Raw genomic sequence first — 18,063 nt, forward strand, 5'->3', positions numbered from 1 at the left:
GATAAACCATTTTATTATTGTGAGATGTTCATGCTGGTACTATTGCTTCACTTTGAAATTTCTAGGGAAATGTTACTCATCTGAAAAGAAGTGACTTGGATGTTGCCAGCACATACTTCAAAAAGGAGTGGATTTTTATTGGTCTTATAAATGTTGCTCTCTTTACAAAACTCTGGAACTTTGAAATAATTCTACTTTTACTCCAGAACATAGTCTCACATCACCATTTATTACTTAAGGCAAAATGCATGTTCATATTGGAGGATTTGAATAGGGGTGGAATTTAAAGGAAAAACTGTCATTACCTAAAGGAGTGTCATTTCATCATGATAATTGTTTTTTACTGTTATTTTATTTTTTAAGCAAAGTTAAACCTCCTCCACAAATTTCACCCAGCAAATCGATGGGCGGAGAATTTTGTGTGGCTGCTATCTTCGGAACATCCAGGTCATGGTTTGCAAATAATGCAGGTCTGAAAAGAGAAAAAGGTATGTATTTTGACTGAAAAATGAATGCTCTATTTGTAATTTTTGCTTCTTAAGGAAAATTGTTAGCAGTTCCCCTAGAATAATCTTGTACCCAGTAGTCTGGAAACCAATTTTTTAAATGTAATTAGCATGTCACTTCTCAACTACTCAAGCCTAGTCAAGAAGAAAAAATATCCTCTCAGTATGAACGTTAATGAATTGCCCACTGAGTGATTTTGTTTTGTTTTGTTGGTGACAATCTACAGGTGATCTCAGTGCTGCCAATTCTATACCCATTTTATACCTTTTACATTTTTACAAGCTAGTTTCACCCCTGGTCTGTGAAGTACAGAGAGGAAAAGTGTCATTGTCCCTGTTTTAGAAATGAAGAACTTGAGACCAGCAAGTTTAAATATCTTAGCTAAAAGCACTGGTTAGTTAGGCAATGGAATCAGAGTTTGAAACCAGATTTTCTGATGCTAAAAATCTTCACATAAAAAAAATCAACTCTGCGATGTTTTAAAAACACAATTAAGGCCAGTCGCAGTGGCTTACTCCTGTAATCCCAGCACTTTAGGAGGCAGAGGAGGGCAGATCACGAGGTCGGGAGATCGAGACCATCCTGGCCAACATGGTGAAACCCCATCTACTAAAAATACAAAAATGAGCTGGGCGTGGTGGTGCACGCTTGTAATCCCAGCTACTTGGGAGGCTGAGGCAGGAGAATCGCTTGAACTCGGGAGGCGGAGGTTGCAGTGAGCCAAGATCACACCACTGCACTCCAGCCAGGCGACAGAGCAAGACTCCGTCTCAAAAAAAAAAAAAAAAAAAAAAAAAAGAGGAAACAGCCTGCCACTGAGAAATAGGGCTCAGCTTTTGTGGTTACCATTGCTCCTTTGAGTTAATATACAGTAGTCTCTCCTTATCTGTGGAGGATACATCCAAGACCTCCAGTGGATGGCTGAAACCTCGATGGTACGGAGCCCTATATGGTACAATGCATTTCAGTCTAATAACTGAGACAAGTGCAGTGGGACTAATGGGCTGGTAGCGTATACAGCGTGGATATGCTGGACAAAGGATGATTCATGTCCCAGGCAGGACAGATGGGACAACGAGAGATTTTACCACGCTATTCAGTCTGCCATTTGAAGCTTGTGAATTGTTTATTTCTGGAATTTTCCATTTAATATTTTTGGACCGCAGTTGACCATGGGTAACTGAGCTCGCACCTAAGGAGGGACTACTGTAGTTATTATCTTTCTAATCCCTGCTTTGATCACCAGGGTCAATACCTAAAATGTTTATAGGATTAATGTTTTATAGCATGTGAATCCTTATTGCTTCTGTTTAGAATGCCTACATTCATAAACCAAGTATATAATTTTGAATGTTATAATTTTCCCCTTAATATTTTAGTATTATTAAAGTAGGTCACAAACTGGGTTGTTACTGGGGCACTTCTCTGGTGAGTTCCACAGGCTGTATTGTTCTTGGCAAAATGGCTCTCCTTTATGCTAACACTGGCAGTCAGACATGAGCCCTTTCTCTTGTTATCGCCTTTCAGTGACCCTTTCCTTGGTAATGGGATCCCAGGCGCAGCAGGTTCCTTACCTAAGTGGGAGAGGATACTGTTAAGTATGCAAGCCTTCCATTTCCTTATCCCATCTTTATTTTTTTTGTTACCTCCTTAGGTTTAATGATGCTATCGAAAGGACTTTTTGTTACTAGTTAAAACCCTCTGAGAAGCTCGATTTCAAATGCTTCTCCCTTCTGTTCTAATTACCTTTTTAACTTGCTACTCCTTTATGTCCCGCTGGCTGATCATTAGCTATTTTCTCAAATCAGCTGTAATTGATTCGCCTGACACAGAGATAAGATGACCCACCCAGCATTCATGAGTGATTTTATATGCTGCTAGGTTTACTGTAAAACCTGAGAGAGAGGACTAAACCTGTTTTGCTAGTGAGTACATGTGTATTCCTTATGAAGTCAATTGATTAGATCCATATTCAGCACCTAACTTCTCAAAGTATGGCTGATCTTCATTTACCACGGTGCCAGTGATCCCATGGAGAGAAAGAAGAGGATCTGGGGTGTATGTGTGTTGAATAGACTGTATTTTCGAAAGGAGCTTTAGGTTCACAGCCAAATGAGCAGAAGGTCCAGAGATTTTTCCATATATACCTTCTGTCTCCACACATGCAAAGCCTCTTATTATCAGTATCCCCCGCCAGAGTGGTATGTGTGTTTGGACTGATGAACCTACATTGACACATCAAATGTTTTTTGTTTGTTTTGATCCACAAATTTAAGTTCTAAATTTAAGTCTTCTGAGAAAAAAAAAATAGATGAGACGTCAGGCTGATTTAGGCATACAACTAACCTTTCATGCGAGTCATTTGGTACATGCAGGGTAACTAAATCCTAGTCCATATATTATTCGTTTTCAGTTAGTCCATTTCCTGATATCATTGATTTTTTCACAATGTGGGACAAATTACATTGTAGACAAGTACAAAAGTCTATAAAGTATTTTACTATATTAGGATTTGGGGCATAGTAGTATCATTCTTGAAATAAGTTGCTTAAGATTGAAAATACTCTGATATGATAGACATTTTCATATTCATTAGCATGTACTTATACGAGGCAACCTTTAGGCAAGGAACAAGCACCATATGAAAAAATTCCTGTTGTCTGAGCATAGTGGCTCACACCTGTAATCCCAGCACTTTGAGAGGCTGAGGTGCACAGATCACCTAAGATCAGGAGTTCGAGACCAGCCTGACCAATACGGCAAAACTCCGTCTCTACTAAAAATACAAAAATTAGCCAGGCGTGGTGATGGGAACCTGTAATCCCAGCTACTCGGGAGGCTGAGGCAGGAGAACCGCCTGAACCAGGGAGGCGGCAGCCTGGGCAACAAGAGCAAAACTCCATCTCAAAAAAAAAAAAAAAGGAAAAAAGAAAAAAAAATCCTGTCTTTCCATTTTCTCTGAGCAGCCTCAGGAGCAGACTGATAAGATCATTAACTTGTAAAAATTATTCTGTGCTTCTTTTATGCCATCATATCACATCAGGTTCTGTTTCTCTGTTTGTAGATCAGTCCAAACAAGTTGTAGTTGAGTCCCTGTACATTATCAGTTGCTATGGCACCTTAGTGGAGCACATGATGGAGCCACGACCCCTCAGCACTGCCCCCAAGATTAGTGATGACACGCCACTGGAAATGATGACATCGCCTCGAGCCAGCTGGACTCTGGTTAGGTAGTACCTCCTTTCTTTTTTTCTTTTTAACAGCTTCATTAAGGTATAGAAGATTAAAAGTGTATAATTTGATAAGTTTTGACATGCATACAGCTACGAAATCATCACCACAATTAACATGGGAAACATATTCATCACTCCCAAATGTTTCTTTGTGACCCTTTGTAATCTCTCCTTCTTTCACCCCTCTTTGTCTCTACAGATCAGTTTACAGTTTCTAGAATTTTTTTTTTTTTTTTGAGATGGAGTCTCGCTGTGTCACCCAGGCTGGAGTGCAGTGGCGCAATCTCAGCTCAAGTGATTCTCCTGCCTCAGCCTCCTGAGTAGCTGGGACTACAGGCACATGCCACCACACCCAGCTAATTTTTTTGTATTTTTAGTAGAGACGGGGTTTCACCATGTTGGCCAGGATGGACTCAATCTCCTGACCTTGTGATCTGCCCGCCTCAGCCTCCCAAAGTGCTGGAATTACAGGCATGAGCAACCACGCTGGCCCAGTTTCTAAAATTTTATATAAATGGAATCATATAGTATGTAATTTTTTAAATCTCACTTTCACCTAGCAAAACAAACAATGCTTCATTACTTTTTTTTTTTTTTTTTTTTGGAAACAGAGTCTCGCTCTGTTGCCCAGGCTGGAGGGCAGTGGCACGATCTCAGCTCACTGCAGCCTCCACCTCCCGTGTTCAAGCGATTCTCCTGCCTCAGCCTCCTGAGTAGCTGGGACCACAGGCGCCTGCCATCCCATCTGGCTAATTTTTAGTAGAGATAGGGTTTCACCATGTTGGCGAGGTTGGTCTCATACTCTTGACCTCCGGTGATCCACTTGCCTTGGCCTCCCAAAGTGCTGGGATTATAGGCATGAGCACCTGGCCTTTCATTACTTTTTCATTTGACATAAATTACGTACAATAAAATTAACCCATTAAAAGTGACTTTTCACAAAGTTGTGCACTTATCGCTGCAATCAGTTCTCATCACCCTAAAAAGAAACCTCATACTCATTAGCAGTCACTCCTTATTTTTCTCCAACCTTCAGACCTAGGCAGCAGCCAGTTTACTTTCTTTCTCTATGGATTTTGCTACTCTGATCATTTCATGTAAGTGGAATCATACAATATGGGACCTTTTGTGTCTGGCTTCTTTCACTTAGCATATTTTCAAGATCTATCCATGTTGTAGCATGTGTCAGAACTTCACTCCTTTTTATGGCTACATAATACTCCATTATATGGTTATACTGCATTTTGTTTATCCATTTATTAGTTGATGGATATTTCTACTTTTTAAGCTGTTATTAAATAATGTTGCTGTGAACATTCATGTACAGATTTTTTTTTTGAGACAGAATCTCGCTCTTTTGCCCAGGCCGGAGTGCAGTGGCGCTATCTCGGCTCACTGCAAGCTCTGCCTCCCGGGTTCATGCCATTTTCCTGCCTCAGCCTCCCGAGTAGCTGGGACTACAGGCACCCGCCACCGCGCCCGGCTAATTTTTTGTATTTTTTTAGTAGAGACGGGGTTTCACCGTGTTAGCCAGGATGGTCTCGATCTCCTGACCTCGTGATCCGCCCGCCTTGGTCTCCCAAAGTGCTGGGATTACGGCGTAAGCCACCACGCCCGGCCTTTTGTTTGTTTGTTTGTTTTTTGTTTTTTGAGACGGAGTCTTGCTCTGTCACCCAGGCTGGAGTGCAGTGGCGCAATCTCGGGTCACTGCAAGCTGCGCCTCCTGGGTTCATGCCATTCTCCTGCCTCAGCCTCCCGAGTAGCTGGGACTACAGGCGCCCGCCACCACGCCTGGCTAATTTTTTTTTTTTTTGTATTTTTAGTAGAGATGGGGTTTCACCGTGTTAGCCAGGATGGTCTCGATCCCTTGACCTCGTGATCTGCCCACCTTGACCTCCCAAAGTGCTGGGATTACAGGCGTGAGCCACTGCGCCCGGCCCACAGATTTTTGTGTGAACATATTTTTTTTTTTTTTTTTTTTTTTGAGACAGAGTCTCTCTCTGTCGCCCAGGCTGGAGTGCAGTGGTGTGATCTTGGCTCACTGTAAGCTCCACCTCCCAGGTTCACGCCATTCTCCTGCTTCAGCCTCCCGAGTAGCTGGGACTACAGCCACCCGCCACCATGCCAGCTAATTTTTTGTATTTTTACTAGAGACGGGGTTTCACTGTGTTAGTCAGGATGGTCTCGATCTCCTGACCTCGTGATCCACCCACCTCGGCCTCCAAAAGTGCTGGGATTACAGGCGTGAGCCACCACGCCTGGCCCATGAAATATTTTTTTAATTGTCTTCTGTATGTACCTTGGAGAATACCTCTGTTTGAACTTATTTCCCCCTTGCACTTCTGTGTTAAATTTTCTTGGACTTATGCTTCCTCTATTTGCAATCTCATGCTCACTGAAAATAGAGAGTAACATTGAGATAGCCATTAAGGGCAATAGAAACTAATATAGATAGATTCGAAGGTTTCTCTGAAAGTAATTCTCCAAGATAGCGTGGTTAAGCCTTGTAGGAATGTTTATTAAGAATCAGAGTCCATCGGCCGGGCGCGGTGGCTCACGCTTGTAATCCCAGCACTTTGGGAGGCCGAGGTGGGCGGATCACGAGGTCAGGAGATCGAGACCACGGTGAAACCCCATCTCTACTAAAAACACAAAAAAAATTAGCCGGGCATGATGGCAGGCGCCTGTAGTCCCAGCTACTCAGAGAGGCTGAGGCAGGAGAATGGCGTGAACCCGGGAGGCGGAGCTTGCAGTGAGCCGAGATTGCGCCACTGCACTCCAGCCTGGGCGACAGAGCGAGACTCCGTCTCAAAAAAAAAAAAAAAAAAGAATCAGAGTCCATCTCAAACATGCATAATGATTAGAATCTTTATAAGCTATAACCAAAAGGAAAAAAAATCCTGGAATAAAACCTCTTTAATATAGTTCATTGTCCAGGAGAGAAAAAATTGCTCCTGACATGTATGGAAGGAAACAGATAAAAATGGATATGAAAACGATCCCTGTCCTTTTGACAGTTTAAAATATTCTTGTATTGATTTTTGGAGGCTCCAGCATTCTTTACTACTACTTTGCTATGCTGGATTGATCTGATCAGTATCTGATTTATCAAGCTTATTTAGGAGTGGGCAGATCTAATTAAAATTACTACACTATCATTGTTGAAATAGTAACTTAAGAGCTCAGATGCTAATTTGATCTATAATAGGTCATCCATTTACACAGCTGTGTTTTATTAACCATTTTTACCTACTTCGTTTTATTTTAAAATATACACATATTTTCAGAATAGAGAGATCAGAAATTACTTAAATTAGAACTAGTTAGTTGTAACATTTGAATTTTACACCTGTTTAATCTTCTGAATGTCTTGCCTATTCTGTTGGAGGGTCTTCTGCTGTTAAGCTTATATTGACTGCATGTTATTTGTATGAAAGACTGCCACCTTTTTATTTTTTCTAAGCAGATGGCCTTGTGTTTCAGGTTTCAGCACATTCATTTTAATGATTACAAGTTCATTTTAATGATCACAAAAATAGTGTGAGTTTAAGTCACTGTTCATCAGTGATGACAGTCATGGTGATTTACATCCCATCTATTAAGCTTAAATATTAATATTCTTCTCCTATTTCCTTAGAACCCCTCAATGGAATGAATTGCAGCCACCATTTAATGCAAACCACCCTCTGCTCCTCGCTGCAGATGCAGTACAGTATTATCAGTTCCTGCTTGCTGGCCGTAAGTAGTTCAGATTTTTTTTTTTTCCTTTCGTATGGTCTATTCAGATTTCATCTTAAAATGCTAGCTTTGAAAGCAAACATTACCACTGGCCATAGGCCATAGGCCTTAAAGAATCAGTCTGAGGCAAATAAGATATTTAATACGAATATAAACTGTAAGCCTTAGTATACATTATGTCTCTGACTGCTTATATTCTTTACCTATGAAATATATTCCTGTAATAAAAGTTAAGTTGATAGGGAATATCTGGAGGGCTCAAAAATTCAAACAAACATAAAAACAACTACCTGAAAATACTAGGATATAATAAAAAAGTTTCATAAAGCTTGGAATCTGTTTCTAATGTGGAAAAAAAAAAACCCCAAAAACTTAGCACAGTTAAAAGTGCAACTATGAAAACTATGCCAGTAGGCTTTTCTTTTGGTAGAATTTTACTTGCAATAATGGGGTAAAGATTTCAACTATATTTATTTATTTGTTTGTTTACTTATATGTTTAAGCATGAGCATTTGTAGAGACTGAACCTAGTTCATTGACCTAGATACAGCCTTTTTATATAGGAGGCATTTAAAGGCAATTTAGTATTTATTATCCAGTTTGTGTTTATAGAATTAAAAATTATTTACAGTTATAATTCATTTTTGTAGATATAGACAGAATCCTTAATTTAATTTGATGGCTCTGAGTAGTGCATGTTTTAAAGAAAATTCTTAAAAATCAACATTGACATGTTTTTAATTAAACTTTGTTGTATTTAACACATTATCTTGCCCGGTATATTAGAAAGCATGAATTAAAATAGTTGTCGAATGATTTTATTTTATCTTTATAATGTGTTATATATTATACTGGAAACAGAAATATTTTATAGAGTTTGCTGTCAAGTTATGAAACTCCATACCTGTAATCAATAGTTGGCAGTCTTGCTCTCTCATATTATTGTTGAACTCTCTGCTTTTTCTAGGGCATTTTTATTGAGTGCCTACTATGTGTGAGGCAGTTCTGATTTAAAGGAGATTAGTATATTGCTTCTCTCCTCAATGAATTCCCTGATTCAGGAGACAGACATTTAATAAAAAAGTAAAATAAAGTGGGGTAGGTGTATCAGTGGAGGGTTATAAATTGAACTGTGAGAGCAGTGACGTGTGTTGCCTACAGCATCACAGACGGGTGATATGTAAGTGATTTTCAGATTGATTCAAGAAGCAGTGCATATAGAAGTTGTTAGTTTCTAGATTTTTTAAGCATATATTTAACTATCATATGAACTGGAAAAATACATGACATGAATATGATATGAAATAAGAATCATGAGTACATTTTCCATTACCTCTCAAGGAGCAAAACTAACTAATTGTTGAATTAAGCATAGTTGACTCTTTCAGAGTTAATATTGTGTTTTGTGTTGTTATTTTCATACCTATTAAGTCTATTTAATAGACATACAAGTCTGAAATATTTACAAAACATATAGGGGAAAAGATATAGCTATATCTCTCTGTTAATTGTTTTTTGTTCCAGTGATTGACCTTATTGACATTACACTCTGCTTGATTTTAGCTGCCCTAAACACCTTTGTCTAATGCTCAGAACAACAAAAATCCCCGGGTGCCTAATTTAAGAACCACTACTGTTGGCAGTAGTAAGCCATTACATGTTTTCAAGCATAGGAATGACACCATCAAAATTGTATTTTAGAAAGATCATTCTGGGCTGGGTGTGGTGGCTCACATCTGTAATCCCAGCACTTTGAGAGGCTGAAGCAGGAGGATCACTTGAGGTCAGGAGTTCGAGACCAGCCTGGCCATCATGGTGAAACCCCATCTCTACTAAAAATACAAAAAAATTAGTTGGGCGTGGTGGTGCATGCCGGTAATCCCAGCTACCTGGGAGGCTGAGGCAGGAGAATGACTTGAACCCGGGAGATGGAGGTTGCAGTGAGCCAAGATGGCGCCATTGCACTCCAGCCTGGGTGACAGAGCAAGACTCCATCTCACCAAAAAAAAAAAAAAAAAAAAAGAAAGAAAGATCACTCTGGCAGCACTGCATCAGGAAATTCAGAGGAAGGGAGTGGAGGCTAGGTGATCCTAGAGCAAGATGAGACCTTAAATTAATGCTGTATTACAGAGAAGACAGGACAGACCTGTGAGATGTTTAAGAGTTGGCATAGAAAGGAATTAGAGGCTGGGCACAGTGGCTCACGCCTGTAATCCTAGCACTTTGGGAGGCCGAGGCAGGCAGATCGTCTGAGCTCAGGAGGTTGAGACCAGCCTCGGCAACATGGTGAAACCCCGTCTCTACTAAAACACACACAAAAAATCACCCAGGTGTGGTGGCGTGCACCTGTAGTCCCATCTACTCAAGAGGCTGAGGCATGAGAATTGCTTGAACCTGGGAGGTGAAGGTTGGAGTGAGCCGAGATGGTGTCACTGCACTCCAGCCTGGGCGACAAAGTGAAACTCTGTCTCAAAAAAGACAGAGACAATTTGAAACTAAGTAGTTACTAATGATTCTGTGGTTTCTAATATGGAATACAGCAGGTCCTTGAATGATATCATTTTGTTTAACATCAATTCTTTATAAGGCTGATGAGAAAAAATAATCGCTCCCTGCCTGGGGCCATTGCCCGTGTGGAGTTTTCACGTTCTCCCCATGTCTGCGTGGGTTTTCAATGGGTACACAGGTTTTGTCCCTGATACCAAAGGTATGCATGTTAGGTTAATTGGCATGGCAACATTGTGTCCCAGGCTGAGTAAATATGGGCCTGTGTGTGCAAGAGTGCCCTGCAATCGAATGGTGTCCTGTCTAGGGTTGGATCCTGCCTTGTACCCTGAGCTGCCAGGATATAGGCTCTGTCCGCCCACAACTCTGAATGAGTGAATACAAATTATTGTAAAATAAAAATTCTTAAAATATATGGTAAATCACACAAATGTACAACAATAAATGATGCTATATGAAAGTGCTCAGCAAGACCAACATTTTGGTTATTATCTGTGTTTTAACTTCGTGGTGGTAGGAGGTGCTCATTAAAATTTTCACTTTGCAAACATTTATTCCTTGATTTAACTCACCAGCACTTCAAGCTCCACTACTCGGTGATTCACTAGAAAATGAGTAAATTTTATTACTTGTTTTAATTAATCTTTCTTAAATGTATATATAGCTCACATTTATTTTGATGTTTAGTATTAAAGCATTTGGGGTCTTTATTCAGAAGTTTACTGATGTTTTTGACCAGAAAAAAAATATGCCTTAAGAGGCGGGGGCGCAGTGGCTCACACCTGTAATCCCAGCACTTTGGGAGGCCGAGGCTGGCGGATCACGAGTTCAGGAGATGGAGACCATCCTGGCTAACACGGTGAAACACCGTCTCTACTAAAAATACAAAAAATTAGCCGGGCGTGGTGGCGGGTGCCTGTAGTCCCAGCTACTGGAGAGGCTGAGGCAGGAGAATGCCGTGAGCCCAGGAGGTGGAGCTCACAGTGAGCTGAGATTGCGCCACTGCACTCCAGCCTGGGTGACAGAGCGACACTCCATCTCAAAAAAAAAAAAAAAAAAAAAAAAAAAAATATATATATATATATATATGCCATAAGAACTTAACTCTTGTTTATATCAATTAGTCAATGGTAAAATTTTTTTTTAATATTTCATTTCACTTAAATTCACAGTTTCCATGAACTTATCAATGATGTTAAATGAGGACTTACTGTATAATGCATTTCATTTTAGACCTTTTGAGTTCCAGGTGGACTAATATTGGGATAAAGGTGAAAAGACCTGGGTTCTAGTTCTAAATCCAGCAATAACTTGATAAATGTAGATGTCAATTATTATACTTGCTCTTATAGAGGTGTCATGATGATCAATGAAGTGATGCTAAAGTCTTTTTTTTTTTTTTGAGATGGAGTCTTGCTCTGTTGCCAGGCTGGAGCGCAGTGGCACGATCTCAGCTCACTGCAACCTCTGCCCCCTGGGTTCAAGCAATTCCCCTGCCTCAGCCTCCCAAGTGGCTGCGATTACAGGCACGTGCCACCACGCCTGGCTAATTTTTTGTATTTTAGTAGAGATGGGGTTTCACCATGTTGGTCAAGATGGTCTCGATCTGCTGACCTTGTGATCCACCCCGTCTCTGCCTCCCAAAGTGCTGGGATTATAGGCGTGAGCCACTGTGCCCAGCATAAAGTCCTTTTTAAAACTGTAAAATAGTTTATACATTTAAGCATTATTATTATAAGCTTTTGTTTCTTATCTCAGAAGAATATATTTTCAAATGATAGACCTTTGGGACTTTTGGTACAATTTACAAAACCTTTTTTGTATTCAGCATTTACAGTGGAATACCTGGCCTGGGCATGGTGGCTCATGCCTGTAATCCTGGTACTTTGGGAGGCCAAGGTGGGAGGATTGTTTGAGGCCAGAAGTTAAAGACCATCCTGGGCAACATAGAGAGACCCTGTCTCTACAAAAACATTTTAAAAATTAGCTGAACATGGTGATATGCACTTGTAGTCCCAGTTGCTCAGCAGGCTGAGATAGGAGGATCACTTGAGCACAGGAATTTGAGGTTACAGTGGTCTGTGATTACACCACAGCACTCTAGCCTGGGTGACGGAGCAAGATTCTGTCTCTTAAGAAAAAAAACAAGGCCAGGCGCAGTGGCTCATGCCTGTAATCCCAGCACTTTGGAAGGCCGAGGCGGGGGGATCGCTTGAAGCCAGGAGTTTCATACCACCCTGGCCAACATGATGAAACCCCATCTCTACTAAAAATACAAAATTTAGCCAGATGTGGTGGCGCACACCTGTAATTCCAGCTACTCGGAAGGGAGGCAGGAGAATCGCTTGAATTCAGGAGTTGGAGGTTGCAGTGAGCCAAGATTGCACTACTGAACTACTGCACTCCTGCCTGCGCAACAGAGTGAGTGAGAGTTCATCTCTCTCTCTCTCTCTCTCTATATATATATATATATATAAAATTTATATATAAAATATATATAAATATATAAAATTTATATATAAAATATATATATTATATATATATACATATAAAATAAAAGCAATACTGGTGCCAGTTTCAAGAGAATGCCCACCCATCTGTTGCACCCTTTCTGCAAGTTAGAGCCATTAAGCGGACTTTATTACTCTTGCTTTCTCCCAGATTTCCCTTACTGAAGCCATTTGGAAAGATATTATACCTTTTAAAACACAAGTATATCATACCTGGTGCCAGAAAGTTTTTTGTTTTCCTTAACTATATTGGAAATTACCTCTGATTTCCCAACTTGAAAACTTTAATAAATATTATTCTCAAAGAATTTTCAAATATAGTCATTCATTGGTGTCATGGGAAATTGGTTCCAGAACCTCCCTTAGATACCAAAATCCACAGATGTTCAAGTCCTGATGCTGGTACTATTATTTGCATGTGACCCATGCACATCCCCCTGTATGCTTCAAGTCATCTTTAGATTACTTATAATACCTAATACAATGTAAGTACTATATAAATAGTTGTTACACTGTATTGTTTGGGAATCATGACAAGAAAAAAGTCTAGACATGTTCAGTACAGAGGCAGCCATCCTTTTTTTTCACAGAATATTTTCAGCCTGAGGTTGGTTGAACCCATAGATGCGGAACCAGGGATATGGAAAGCTGATTGTATAACTTTTTAGTAAACTCTAATACGAACTTCACAAATGTTGCAAGCATTTATTTTTTTGTATTTGGATCTGTGGATCAAGTGAAGCAGACTTGTACAAACTCCGGAAATTATTATAATAGTAGACAAAGAATGATGTAAATGGAAATGGGAAAGAGACTTTGTCTGAGTGAGAAGAGAGTAGGAGAGCAGGATGTTTAGCAAGGAATCTCCACTCCCCTTCCAGCCCAGTAATCATAATAAATACACTGCTAGTTAATAAACAAGTTCTGTATATGTGGCAAAAAGGGTGGCTTGTGGTGGAAGGAAAAGGGAACCAGCCCCAAACACTAAACACTTCTTATGTAACCTTAATATAAAGTAAGTAAAAACTCCAGATCCTGTATTCTTCAATTATAGTAACATTTCCTACCTATATTAATTGAATGGAATGACCAAAATTAATGAATTTTTATTTTTATTGAAGAATTTTGCTGTATCACAAATTGATACCCCAAACTGAGGAATTTTGGTGTATTGTAATTTAGATCATACTAGAATGCTCCATACAGAGGTCACTGTAGAGGCACAGATGACTTCTCTGTTATTAGGTGGAACCATATGAAATTGGCATTTTTAATAAGTTTTTTAAAAGTCTGATATTTCAGCAGTTTCACAGATTAATTTATATATGCCAACTAAATATATAGATGGTAATCTAATTTTTCTGTTTAACTCAGTAAAAGTAAAAGTCAAGAATTTATAATCCAAAAGATGTTTTGCCTTGGTCAAAGAAATTTTGGGAATAGTTTATAAGAAGATGACAGCAGAGGTCATTAGTGATTTCTGTGTTAGCACTGTATTTACTCTCTTTAAAATAAAAATTACATACTATATTGCCTTCCAACACAGGCATTATATTTCAGTGTATTCCTTTGCCAAAAACGCAGATAAACCATAGAACATATCAGTAAATATCAACCAGCTTTGAATATGATCCCCAAATAGACAATAACTTTTTCTTCAATCTGCTGTAGAGCTTCCAATTTGTAAATTAAAAACAGAGCTTACTGAGTTGCCTTAGGAAAGCCTTATTTAAGGGAAAAATAATGTTTCCTCCTTTCTTTCAGGTAATTTGGCAGCAACCGTGTTTTTAAGTTGCTGACATTAACTAGCTTTGTGGCAGAGTGCGTTTCAGAGTTTGGACTTCTTTCTAAATCAGTCTGTGAGTGTGTGAAAAGTTCCTCTGTGAGCTTACTGAGTTTTATTTGTAATAGAAATATGCATTCATTCAACAGAAATATAGCTTTGATTCACAATGGAAAGGTGACTGGGGTCCATAGTACTTCCCTGTGTATTATTGGGTGTATACTTGGTGTCTTCTAACTTTAAAAGGAATATGAGAAAGATGGAAAGAATATTTCATATGTTTCAATTTGATCGCAAGTTTGGGGAAATTTAGTGTTCTCTTAGTTTCATTGACTATTTCTTGAGTTTCCAGTTGAGTAGTAGCTTCCCAACAAGATGGACTAACAGGGGTCAGATTTACTTTCCTGCATGTAGCAACAACAGAAACAGAAATCGTATATGAAACAATTGTTTTCAAGTCATCTGACGTTAGGGAATGAAGGACAACGATCCCTGAGAGATGGGAAACAAATGAGACAAGCCCTGCACTTGCCTTAGTTTGTTGTCTCTGGAGTTTCTAGGTTGTGTTACAGTGAGGGAGAAAGCAAGTGAAACCCAGGGGACTCCCTCAGTTGAGGAGACAGAGCTGAGAGTCCAGTAAGACCAGAGAAGAGCGGGTGTTGGCAAATTACAATGTGCTTTTATTGTAAATAAAGTTTTATTGGAACATAGCCACACCGTTTCATTTTTATCTTGTCTGTGGCCACTTTTAAGCTATAATCACAGAGTTGAGTAATAGTAACTGAGACCATATGACCCACAAAGCCCAAAATATTTACTATTTTCAAACCCTCACCTAGAATTTTTTGGATGGGATATCAGGGGAGATCTTCACAGAGAAAAAATGCTGAAGACTGCAGAGGGTCCTTTTCCAGTATTCAACAGAATACTGGTGCCTCTGAGGAAACTGCAGCCTAGGAAACAACCATCTGAGTGTCTTAGAGGGTACAATGGTCACACAGAGTCAGGACTAGTGTCACTAACAGTTACTATGACTGTATTCCATATGTTCAAAAAGTTAAGTAGACCTCTAAATTACTTAGATCTAAATATAAAAAACTTCTAGTTGTGAAAACCACAGTGTGTGAGAAGAAAGCTTCATTGCATAAGACTGAAGATAGATTATAAATTGCAGAAAAGTAATCTCAACACTTTGGGATGCCAAAGTGGAAGGATCGCTTGAGGCCAGGAGTTCAATACCAGCCTGGAAATAGAGTGAGACCCTGTCTCCAAAGAAAAAATTTGAAAAATTAGCTGGGTATGGTGGTGCATGCCCTTAATCCCAGCTACTCAGGAGGCTGAGGTGGGAACATTGCTTGAGGCCCGGAGGTCAAGGCTGCAGTGAACCGTGATTCTGTCACTGCACTCCAGCCTGGGCAACAGAGCAAGACCTTTTCTCAAATAATAATAATAATAATAATAAAAATCAATAAATAAATTGTAGAAGAAAAGATTAGTGAACTTGAAGATAGAGCAAGATAAAGATCTTGTTTCTAAAATGAAACACAGAAAGAAAATAATTTTAAAAGAGTATCACTGAACTGTGGGAAAATATATACTAGTAAACAGTTTCTGAAGAAGGGGTGGTGGGACAGAAGAAATAATAGCCAAAATATTTCCAAATTTGATATAAACTATAAAACTGCAGATAGAAAAAGGTCAGTAAGGCCGGGCGTGGTGGCTCACGCTTGTAATCCCAGCACTTTGGGAGGCCGAGGCAGGCGGATCACAAGGTCAGGAGATCGAGACCATGGTGAAACCCCGTCTCTACTAAAAAAATACAAAAAATTAGCCGGGCGTGGTGGCGGGCGCCTGTAGTCCCAGCTACTCGGAGAGGCTGAGGCAGGAGAATGACGTGAACCCGGGAGGCGGAGCTTGCAGTGAGCCGAGATTGCGCCACTGCACTCCAGCCTGGGCGACAGAGCGAGACTCCGTCTCAAAAAAAAAAAAAAGGTCAGTAAATCCCAAGTACAGGACACCTTAAGAAAGGCATACCAAAGTGTATTATAATCAATTTGCTTAAAATCATTGACAAAGAGAAAAAAATCTTAAAAGCAGCCAGAGGAAAAGACATGTTACACACCAAGGAGCAAAGATAAGCAGATATTTTTTCCTTTCCTTTTCTTTTTTTTTTTTTTGAGATGGAGTTTCACTCTTGTTGCCCAGGCTAGAGTGCAATGGCGTGATCTCGGCTCAATGCAACCCCCGTCTCCTGGGTTCAAGCGATTCTCCTGCCTCAGCCTCCCAAGTAGCTGGGACTACAGGCACGCGCCACCACTCCTGGCTAATTTGTTGTATTTTTAGTAGAGACGGGGTTTCTCCATGTTGGTCAGGCCTCAAACTCCTGACCTCAGGTGATCGTCTACCTCGGCCTCCGAAAATGTTGGGATTACAGGCGTGAGCCACTGCGCCCAGCCAGAAGATATCTTTTAAGTGTGGAAAGAAAATAACCATCAACCCAGAATTATGCACTGCCTTTGCCCCCTAAATCTCTGAAGATGAAGGCAAAATATTAGAAATTTTAGATACATGAAAGCTTAAAGAAGTTATCAGCTTCATATGAAATGTTAAAGGGAGTCCTTAAAGCAGAAGAAAACTACATCAGCACAAAAGGAATTAAGAGCACTGGGAATGGTGAAAAAATGTAGGTAAATGGATGAGATATTTTTCTAATTTGTAAAAATGTAAATAATTAAAATTTAAAATATAATTGACTTGTTTTAAAATATTGACTGTTAACATAAAAAAGGCATATTGTTTTTAATACATACGTGTGTATGTATACATACACATGTGTGTATATGTATGTGTGTATGCAGTAGCATAAAGGCCGGGAGGTGGGAAATGGAACTACAATATTGTAAGATTTTTGTAATATATGTGAGTGGTATAATATTACCCGAAGGTAAACTGTGGTAAGTTAAAGATGTACATAATGAACTCAAAAGCAACTACTAAAATAACAAAAACAAAATGTTGTATCTAATATGCCAACAAAGGAAATAAAATGGAAACAAGCAAGAGGATGTAATTCTAACCGTATCAATACTCATTAGTTATAAATGGACATTCTAATAAAAAATGAGATTGTCAAATTAGATTTAAAAAGTAAATTCTAACTATATGCTACTTACAAGAAACACACTTTAAACTTGGAATTGCTACATTAATATCAGACTAAGAAGGACACTTCACTCAACAGCAGAATACACATTCTTTTCAAGTGTGCAGGGAATATTGACCAATATAGGGAATCTTCTCGGCTCTAAAACAAATCCCAGTAAGTTTAAAAGGTTTCAAGTCATACAAAGTATATTCTCTGACCACAAGAGTTAAGTAAGAAATGAATTACAGAAAGATCTTTGGAAAGTGCACAAATATTTGGAAATATTAAACACACTTTTAAATAGTCCATGGTTCACAGAAGAAATCTAAAGGGAATTAAGAAATTCTTTTTTTTCTTTCTTTTCTTTTTTTTTTGAGACGGAGTCTCACTCTGTCGCCCAGGCTGGACCGCAGTGGTGCAATCTCGGCTCACTGCAAGCTCCGCCTCCCAGGTTCACGCCATTCTCCTGCCTCAGCCTCCCGAGTAGCTGGGACTACAGGTGCCCGCCACTATGCCGGGCTAATTTTTTGTATTTTTAGTAGAGACGGGATTTCACTGTGGTCTCGATCTCCTGACCTCGTGATCCGCCCACCTCGGCCTCCCGAAGTGCTGGGATTACAGGCGTGAGCCACCGTGCCCGGC

The 18,063-nt window shown here is 39.6% G+C and overlaps 1 protein-coding gene across 4 annotated transcripts in view; it reads left to right on the forward strand.

Annotated features, from left to right (window-relative positions):
* BCAS3 (BCAS3 microtubule associated cell migration factor) overlaps nucleotides 1-18,063 on the forward strand; it is a 714,356-nt gene that overhangs the window by 356,835 nt on the left and 339,458 nt on the right. For all 4 annotated transcript variants that reach the window (XM_030828111.1, XM_030828114.1, XM_030828113.1 and 1 more), the window contains 3 exons: nucleotides 364-488; nucleotides 3,572-3,737; nucleotides 7,378-7,478. In XM_030828111.1, coding sequence (XP_030683971.1) covers nucleotides 364-488; nucleotides 3,572-3,737; nucleotides 7,378-7,478 — 392 coding nt within the window. The remainder of the gene's footprint in view (nucleotides 1-363; nucleotides 489-3,571; nucleotides 3,738-7,377; nucleotides 7,479-18,063) is intronic.

The sequence above is a fragment of the Nomascus leucogenys genome, chromosome 14 (assembly GCF_006542625.1).
Source record: "Nomascus leucogenys isolate Asia chromosome 14, Asia_NLE_v1, whole genome shotgun sequence".
Classification (NCBI taxonomy): Eukaryota; Metazoa; Chordata; class Mammalia; order Primates; family Hylobatidae; genus Nomascus; species Nomascus leucogenys.